Source organism: Phycodurus eques, chromosome 19, assembly GCF_024500275.1.
Source record: "Phycodurus eques isolate BA_2022a chromosome 19, UOR_Pequ_1.1, whole genome shotgun sequence".
In the NCBI taxonomy this organism is placed as follows: domain Eukaryota; kingdom Metazoa; phylum Chordata; class Actinopteri; order Syngnathiformes; family Syngnathidae; genus Phycodurus; species Phycodurus eques.
In genome coordinates, this window is record NC_084543.1 from 184,880 (window position 1) to 194,110 (window position 9,231).

At 47.5% G+C, this 9,231-nt stretch overlaps 1 protein-coding gene across 4 annotated transcripts; it reads right to left on the minus strand.

The window, feature by feature from the left end:
* Positions 1-1,525: 1,525 nt before the first annotated feature.
* Positions 1,526-8,998, minus strand: minpp1b (multiple inositol-polyphosphate phosphatase 1b). Of its 4 annotated transcripts, none has more exons than XM_061706509.1 (7): positions 8,312-8,998; positions 5,004-5,195; positions 4,480-4,674; positions 4,312-4,409; positions 3,180-3,310; positions 2,765-2,898; positions 1,526-2,663 (listed from the first exon to the last, which is right to left on the minus strand). In XM_061706509.1, exons 1-7 carry the CDS (start codon positions 8,694-8,696, stop codon positions 2,317-2,319), a joined length of 1,482 nt encoding a protein of 493 aa, XP_061562493.1. In that variant the 5' UTR covers positions 8,697-8,998; the 3' UTR covers positions 1,526-2,316. The 4 variants fall into 4 exon arrangements, with proteins under 4 accessions (XP_061562493.1, XP_061562492.1, XP_061562495.1 ...); XM_061706508.1 differs by having other exon boundaries at positions 4,480-4,677; XM_061706511.1 differs by having other exon boundaries at positions 2,347-2,682.
* Between the last annotated feature and the right edge of the window lie 233 nt (positions 8,999-9,231).

A 9,231-nucleotide genomic window follows, 5' to 3' on the forward strand; every position in this document is an offset into this window, starting at 1 on the left:
AAAAATGGTGGCTCTAGTATAGACCAGAAATGTTTATAAACTCTGTTTATAAAATTCATCATTGCCTTAAGCTCTACCTGTTGGCCATTGATGCCGGTAACGTGTTACTTGACTCAAAAAATGTGGTCATAATCTAACACCTTATTTTAATATTTGAGTAGTCAGATTACAATTACTTTGATTTATCTGGCAGTAGTTACTTGTTTGTGCACAAGAGCCAGAGCTTGATATGCTTTTGATATTTAATTATGCTATTTATGCTCAGGCAACAAATATTAGACTTTATACCGATTTTATCGGCCTGATCGGTATCGACCGATAAATAGCATTTTATGCTGATCGGCTTTAATGTCATAATTCGCAGATCCGATCGATGACGCCATTGATCAAAAGACATTTACTCCGCGTTGCCATTGTGCGTAGTATATTTGAATCCAAAAGCTGGTTTATTTTTAGCCTTGTCTCGTGTAGTAGTACTGTAACTATCTGGCGGCCAATAAAGTTATTACATTTTTTTTTTCTAAAAACATGGCGGCGGTCTGGGACAGACAACACGTAATGCCCGGATCAGACTACAAGACAAATTTGCTCTTTCACGATTTCACTATGTCAGACTACTGCAATAAAATCTTGTATTCCGATACCATCGCATCCCGTTTTTTACGATCATCGGGCTTTATCTTGTCAACTCAAACGCGACCGGATACACGCGTTACCGTGGCGACGACAACAAGACTGGATCGCGCCATGCGTTTGTAAGAACAAAATGGGGGGAGAACGTGTGTTGGTGATCACCGGTGGTCAGGACAGGAGAGGGCGTTCGTTTAAGGCTCGCTTGAGGTACGTTCACGTACTTTTAATACGTTACGGCTCGCAGGCAGGCAACAAAAACGTTATGTAGCCTAGCAAGCTAGTGCTATCGCTAACGGTTGTACGTAAACATGACCGTTCTGTCGAATCATGCTCTAAAGTTTCGGTGTGGGTGAAGTCATTTAATTAAAAATAAAGTAATTGAATGACAATAAGTTAGCACCCCTTATTTCTGTCACGTTGTAATGTTGGTTTGACCTGATTGATTAGAATACACGGTCCGACTAGAGCAGTTGTAGAATATATCATTAATATCCTGTGACGATCGAGTAAGTTTTTCATTTGAATCTTGTATGGTTGTAATTAGTGTTTGTTCTTTGTTACGTCGAAGTTGGTTTCCGAGAAATTTTCCCGATTTATTATTGTGCTCAAAATTAGTGTATCTTAGCTGTTGTCGTAGGAACTCTTGTTCTTTTTTTATTTGCAATCAAGTTGTTGTTTAGCATTATAAAGTTGGCACCAAAGTGGGTCCGTTGTTTGATTTTCATCTCCAATTCACTTTCTAATTTTTGCTCGTTTTTTTTCTTGTATGAAATTATTTTGCTTCAAATTACAGCTTTCCTTGTTTCCCGGTTAAAATCAGCGGTGTCAAACATGCGGCACATTCACTGTTATTTTTTAATAGCTTTATTTGAAGTCCATAACTTCCATCCATTCATCCATTTTCTGAGCCGCTTCTCCTCACGCGGGTCGCGGGCGTGCCGGAGCCTATCCCAGCTATCATCGGGCAGGAGGCGGGGTACACCCCAAACTGGTTGCCAGCCAATCGCAGGGCACATACAAACAAACAACCATTCGCACTCACATTCACACCTACGGGCAATTTAGAGTCGTCAATGAACCAAGCACGCGTGTTTGCCCGGAGAAAAGCCTCGCGGGCACGGGGAGAACATGCAAACTCCACACAGATTGAACCCCGGTCCTCAGAACTGTGAGGCAGACGCTCTAACCAGTCGCCCACCGTGCCGCCAGTCTATAATTTTGAATCAATTTGAATATAAACACAAACAAAATGATCATCCTCAGCGGCTGCAGCATTAGCCCAACTGTCAATCAAGCTAATAAATAAAAAGTGTGAGAAGATTCCAGAATAACAACATAACAAACGTTAGCATGTTCACCTTCAACCCGAAATTCTTACTGTGAAAATACACACAATCACCAGGAAGGTTGTTCGTTAGTGATGTTGACCAGCCGGCATCCATTGGCTGTGGTTTCACTACGTTTGGCCGCCGTTGGTCCAATCAAACCGCATCACGCAAAAGTTGAAAGGATTCAACCAACAGCTTTCTGCTTTATTTAGTCCCGAACTTATCAAATTGGATCAAAAAGCAAAGTCCAACTGTCAATCAAGCGAACGTGAGTCTTTCTGAACAAATAAAAAGTGCAAGTAAGATTCCAGAATCACGTTAGTAATTCGCACCCTCACCCCCGTAGAAGATACAATCAAGCACCAGGAAAGTTAAGTTCATAGCGCAAAAGAAATGTGTCAGTTATTTTGTCGGCACCGGCAGTCGGCGTGCGGAGGGAGCTCCGTCGATTGGCCGCGGCGGGCCACTCAGAGTTCGGTGTTGGGTCCGCGGCCGCCGGCCGCGCCCTCGCATTCTTTGTGAAAGTCGCATCCGTCCAGCAGGTGGCGGTACGCCGCCCGCACGTCGCGATACAGCGGCGCGTCCTCCTGCGGCAAGCCCGGGAATCGAACCGGCGCCTCGTTGACCAGCATCTGCAGGTGGGGGCCTCGCGTGCAGTCCAACAGAACCAGGACCACGTTGGCTGCGTACGGGACCAACAGGCTGGAACGGAAACGGCGGGCTGGGGGGTTTTTTCAAACGTATGGCGGGGGTTATGATGTAAGGTTGGGTTGGGTTGGGTTGGGGGGCGGGGGTCTTCTTACCGTGCTGCGACTGGTAGTTGTCTGCGGTGGGCGGCGTCTCATCCTTATAGAGGTCCAGCAGGCCGAGGAAGGGGAGGAGCGTCTCGGCGTGGCCAATCAGGATGGAGGCAGGCTCCGGGGGCGTGTCGCTGGACCTGCGCACAATCGGCCATCCTTTCACGTGAAAAGTTGCACGCTACACAAGGAAGGATTTTTCAAATCTTAAAAGAATCAGCCATTTCAAGTTTTGCTCGTATTGCGTGTGGTGTGCTGCGATAATCTCAACACACAAAGTTTATATTCCGCCACCGATCTGGAATCGTCCTCCAAGACGGAAATCACATTACGACAATCGGACGGAGGCAAAATCGGGACACAAACGGCCCAATTGTCTTCATGTGTGTTCCGGGCCTAATGGTTGCGGCGTACGCTTGACCTGCGCGGGCGCCCGGCCTTGTCGAGGCTCCGGAAGACGTGATGGAAAAGCGGGCAGCTGGCCGCCAGGGTGATGGCGTGGCCGTGCGCTCGCTTCCAGAACAGCTTCAGGTCGCACTTGTACTCCAGAACCTGCCGGCAGACACGCAGAGAGAGGCGGCGCATCACAGAGTCAGGAATAGTTCCTTCTGAGTGGTGCATGTGTTATGCCCCGTTTCGGGGTGCCAGGACACAACGTGAAGAAGGGCCCCCTTTTCCCTCGAGTCCCAAGCAGCATTGGCAGCTGGAAACACTCATGAAAACATTACAAAAACACATGGATGTCGCATTGGGGCTGACCAGTATCCCACGTACGTGAGCAGGAAATGCTTGTCATCATCAGATGAAAAGTCCCACACAGGTGATTTAATCTATGAATAAATGGATTTTCTCTTTCTTTGACGTGCATTCGTATGTGGGGCAGGTCTGTCACATCCAACATGGCGGACACGCTGACATGCTGCAGCAACGGGCGACCTGTGCAACGTGGCGTCTGTGTTGCGTGCTATCTCGAGCGGTGGCTTTCATGCGCCGTACTCGCCAACGGACGAACTTTCGGCTGTTGAAAATTATAGTTGCTCGCTGACATTCAAACGCCGCTTGTAGCAAACGCAAGTGACGTCGTCACGCTGTGATTTTTCCTCTTTGCTAGATGGTACAGTGTAAAGGGAGCTCTCGTCTATTTTCATCACAAAATAATATTTCGTTCTATGTGATTATTACTGTTATATTAATAATTCTTTTATGTTTTATGCACAGCACTTTGTTACAGCGCTGCGGTTGATGTTCAAGTGCTCGAGAAATCACGTCGAGTTGACTACTGAGGTATTTGTGTGCCTTTAAGGGGCAAGGCCTTGTGTAGCTGGAGTCCAGGAACCGCGGCTCTCCTTGCCCACATACCCCGCCCGGAGCACGACACGATTTTAACTGCTCCATTTTTTTTTTTTCACTTCACATTAGCGGTGGCGTCTTTGAAGCTGGAAAAATAGTCCAAGCGATGGCTCCTCAGTGTATCAAGTGCTAAGTTGGGCTACTCTTAAGTGACGGTACCAGTGTGTACGTGTACGTGTTAGGAAGCATGTATGCGTACGGACCTTGGCGTCTTCCCGGTCGAACAGGAAACACCAGGGCGAGTGCAGCGACTTGATGGCCAGCTCGTAGGAGCACAAGAAGAACGCCGCCTCCAGCAGATCTACGGGAGACAAACTTTGTTACGTTTTCACGCTGCCTTTCGTCGTGCGTGGGCGCGTTGCCACGGTAACCTGGCGTGAGGCTGCGGTGTGGAAGACCCAGCTTGTCCGCCACCTTCTTCCTCAGCGCCTCCATCTCCGTTCCGCGCTTGAACTTGTAGACCTCGGCCAGCGCCGTGCGGTTCTTCTCCACGCCCTCCACGTAACCGCGGCAAGTGTCAAAGGAGCGCAGCAGCCCGTCGTCCACTTGGTGGCGGTAGTGCACCGCTACTGGGCCAAAGACACGGAATGCGCTTGGAGTTAGCGTGTGAGGACGTTTGGGCAAAGTCAAAGCGGATGACAAATGTGGCAAACGCAAGATGGCAACGTCCCGTCGTGATCGCGCAAGAAGAGGAATTCAGGCTGCGCAATAGCTTGTTTGTTAGGACGAGACTTTTTTTTTTTAGAGCAATGTCAACGACAGCGAAGGAAAACTATCGATGAAAATGTGAAAGTGGATTTTTGTGATGCCATTCAGAGCTTTTCTTTTTCCGGCCACTTGGCCCGGTGGTCCTGATTGAGATGCAAGCCAACAACGCGACGGCAATCGTACGCACGTGTCACGTTGGCACTCAGGTGAAGTCCTTCCTGGAAGGCCTCGGCGCTGCTCACGCATCGATGCTTGGAGCTGGTCAGCACGCGGACGCGCCCCGCGCGGAGCGACTCCTCGCCCAGCAAGGACGGGAAGGAGACTGCCAGACGGGTCGCGAGCTGGCGCAAGTCCTCTCGGCCTTTGGGCACCAGCTGACCTGCACGCACGTTGGCAACGAGTTCACAATCAGACGCAAAATGGCTCCCTAGGGGCCAGTCTAGCATGCTGTCAGACAACCTTTGGGGGAGGGAGCTGGTTGGTTGGTTCATTAGGCCATTTGATTGATTGGTTGGTTGGTTGATGAGTCATTTCATCTGTTGGCTCGTCCATTAGGCTATTTGATTGATTGGTTGATAAGTCACTTCATTGGTTTGCTAATTCACGAGGCCATTTGGTTGGTTGGTTGGCTGTTGGTTAGTCACTTCATTGGTTGGTTAGTTCATTAGGCCATTTGACTGACTGGTTAGTTGGTTTGACGGGATAGTCAATGGCCCATTGGGTTAGTTGAGTAGCTGCTCGCTCACTAGAACACAAAATCTCGGGGTGGCCAGAACCCTCAACGACTGCGCAGAGAAGATCCCAAATAAACCACGGACGACTAAAAGGAGTAGACACACGAGTAATCAAAAATGAGGCAGAGGGTTTATTGCTAATTGCATAACATTGTAAACCATTGTACATACTGTGATTAAATATGGGGAAAATAAAACTTTACTTCACTAATGATTCAATTAAAATTGATTACATCTAAAAGTTAAAAACTAGTGATGTTAGGAGATGTGCCGAGTCTTCGAGGCGTGTGTCGAGTAACGGAGGGGGCGTTTCCGCAAAGCGCGTATCGAGGCTTGCTTCATTTAGGGGCGGACCCGGAAGTGATGACGTCCGGAGCTGTACAACCCCTCGTGCGGGCTCCATTCAAAATGTGTGCGTGTTTTTGATATCGAGTTGCGCTCAGCTCAGTTTGGATAAAGACTGTGTAGTGCGTATAGGCTAATAGAGTTCGGAAAGTGTCGACATCAGTTTGGGCCGTAGCCATTCCATTTCCCTCACTCCTCGGAACCCTTGGAAAGAGGCTGCCGCCCGCTAACCCGCTAACCCGGCCGGCACCCCGGTCTAATAGCCCGGCCGTCGGCGCGCTCATTCTCAACCTGGGGTATGGTGGTCGCCTGAGTTCGAACCCCAAGCGGGACCGCGCCGCATAAGGAACTATCGTCGAGCCTTATCAATTAATTATCTTTGTTTCTCAAAAACTGCATTTCCCACCGTTTCTTATTTTACTCATGGGGAAAGTATTTATTGTGCTCACAGAAAGCAAGGTCAAATAAAACCTCACTGGGAGAGGAGAAATTACTGTACCCCAATTGAAAAATCTTGCTCTTGAGTGAATCACTTAACGCAAAAATGATGATAAGCTGTTATTTCTAAATAACCAGTGACGATGAACGCTTTAAGCAAACAGAATACGTTCCAAAATAATATATTTTACACTCCATGTTGGGAAATTACTTGGTCAAACATTGTTTTCTAAGAGCCAAAAAGTTGCAAAAATGCAACGTAGCGCACACTGCATGTGGAAAAGATGCAGCCGCCTGTGATTATGCACTTGGCCAGCAGGTGGTTTCGTGTGCAATGAAGCGTCAAGAAATGAACCGTGACTCCAACCAATGGCTGAAGCGTTACAATGCTTCATGAAGCTTCAGCTCGCCATCACTATCAAAAACTCTACCCAAATAAATGTAGGCAAACAAACAAAATGCAATTTAACTGGCGTGTTAAACGTGCAATGCATTGTGGATTAATTATTCCTATCAAAGTGCGCGGTCATAAATCGGTCATGGAGGGTAAGGACTGAATTATTGAAGGACTTCAAATACTTAGCTTAATTAATATGTACAATGAAAAGTGAGAAGTTTAAACTTCGTCTTGAACGCGCCGCACGGCTGACGTCACGCTTTGCTAGTTAAACAGCTGGTTAAACTTGTCACTGGGAGCGAAAAAGTTACTGTGGTGGGAGCAAGTGTGTGTGTGTGTGTGTGTGTGTGTGTGTGTGTGACACTCACTTTCACGTTTACGTACACTTGCGCACAAATGCACGCACACACACAGTTGCTATATCTATCTATGTATCTATCAGTTAAGCGTCTTTCGAGAACGTGTAGTGGGAATGGTGTGGTTGTTTACATTTAGATACTTACTGTACTATGTTGGCATTTCAAGTCTGCGCTAAGTTGCTGATTTAATGTGGCTTCAACTTCACTAATATTTAAGTTATTAATTATCTGTAACTTGCGTGGCATACATGACCAAGTAATGGGTACGGTTAAGCGAATGCTTTTTTTTGTACTGTGGATAAATGATATTCCTGCCACTTGGCAGCTGCTGAAAAAAGTGACTTTTTTTCTAACTTAGTTACTTTTGAAATTAAGCAATCAGTAAAGTAAGTTCCATTTAAGATCAAGTAATCAGTAAGGGAACTAACTTACTTTTTCAAGGTAACTGTGGCAACACTGATTGTACTTGAAATTTAAATAAAAATGAACTGGACTTAACAAATGTGCTTTGCTGGATTAAAAAACAAATGTAGCCACTGTCAAATCATGCACATTTTCAACATTTAATTCAGGTATTCTTTCACAGACCACGAGAGAGAGCCCGCGTCCCACTAGCCGTACTCGTGCCACACCTTGAGAAGCACTGGCTGAGTGGTTAAATGCCTAAATGCGTAACTCATCAGGGCAGGCCCCGCCTCTTAAAGCCACACACAAAGTCACAGACACTACCGTGTAGAACGTTAGGATGGTGACCCCAAGTGGATAAAAATTGTACCTGGACCTCCAAGGCATAGTTTGTATCGGTATTGAATAATGTAAAATCCATTTTTAAGCGATGACTCAATTGACGGGATGAATAATCGACTCTAAAGTTTTGTATATATCAAATATATATATTTGGATAAGTTTTATAAAGTATTTGATAGCCCCAGTCGTAGCTGGAATGATTCTAGTGGGATACAGGGCCTGCAAAATCCTAAACTATTTGCTTTTCTAGCACCTGTCAGCCTGGGGCCAGTGGTTTTTGCAAAGGGGCAGTCACAAATAACTCGGCTCGGCTGGGGATCACAGTGTTTGTGTGACGTTGCAGTTTATGGCCGGCATATAGAAAATCTATTTGCTTGTGGCTTGGTTTGACAGAGGCCCTCGGACACCCCTGCTGTTCAACCGCAGCGAAGGTTTAAATGACTTGGTGAGGTGCTGTGCGGCGTCCCTCACTGACCGTCCATGTCTTCGGTGTACCACATGTCCCAGCGGCGCAGGACGTCCCTCCTCCAGGCCGCGGAGCGCTCGCCTTCTTCGCCTTCGTCTCGGCTCGCCGTCCTCAGCAGGTCGCTGAGCTGCCGCATGGCGCGGATGTTCTTGACGGTCGGGTAGCGGCTGCCGTGGCGGACGACGGCGGTTAGGTGCACCGGGGAGCAGCGCTCTCCGCTCGGGAGCGAGCGGTCGACGGCCGCCGGCTCAGCGAGCAGCCTCCGGTAGGCGGAGGAGTCCTCGTAGCGGGTCTTGGAGCCGAAGTGAGCCGCGAAGTCCGGCACGTCCGCCGGCGAGCAGCCGCGGCGGCTCGCGAGGATCGCGAAGACGACGGACGAGAGGACGGACAACATTTTCCCGAGGCGGACTCAACCTTCCCTTCGTGGCGTTTTGTTTTCTGGTTTTTCGCCTTGCTCCACCTGCAACGCTGGTTTCCGCTGTGTTGTTGATCTTCCGGTTGGATGACCTTTCAACTCTCGCGTTCGATAGACTATTGGGCGACCGAAACTATTCATTCATTTTCAAATCCTGACGACAGATGGATTGACAGACGAATAAACAAACACGTGGATGGACGAATGACTACAATATTCGCTTCGATACACTCGTATTCGTCATGAACCATCAGAGTACAAACAATAACAAACAGCAGCATTGAGATGAAATTCCAATTATTTGAAAGCCAACAGCAACAGAAGATTACGATTTTTCATGTTGGTATATATATATATATATATATATTTGGTAACAGTAATAAATATCGTCTCATTATATTTGTATAATGACAGGGAAGTATTGACAGTGATATATTTTGATTGGCTGGCGACCGGTTCAGGGTGTACCCCGCCTCTCGCCCGAAGATAGCTGGGAAAGAAGAAAGAAGAAGAA

Excerpts from the sequence above, each read along its gene's own strand:
- minpp1b (XM_061706508.1), bottom strand. The coding sequence starts at position 8,696 with ATGTTGTCCGTCCTCTCGTCCGTCGTCTTCGCGATCCTCGCGAGCCGC. Across the intron at positions 4,678-5,003 it reads CCTGAGTGCCAACGTGACAC|TAGCGGTGCACTACCGCCAC; the intron begins GTGCGTACGATT and ends TCTTTGGCCCAG. Across the intron at positions 4,410-4,479 it reads ACACCGCAGCCTCACGCCAG|ATCTGCTGGAGGCGGCGTTC; the intron begins GTTACCGTGGCA and ends TGTCTCCCGTAG.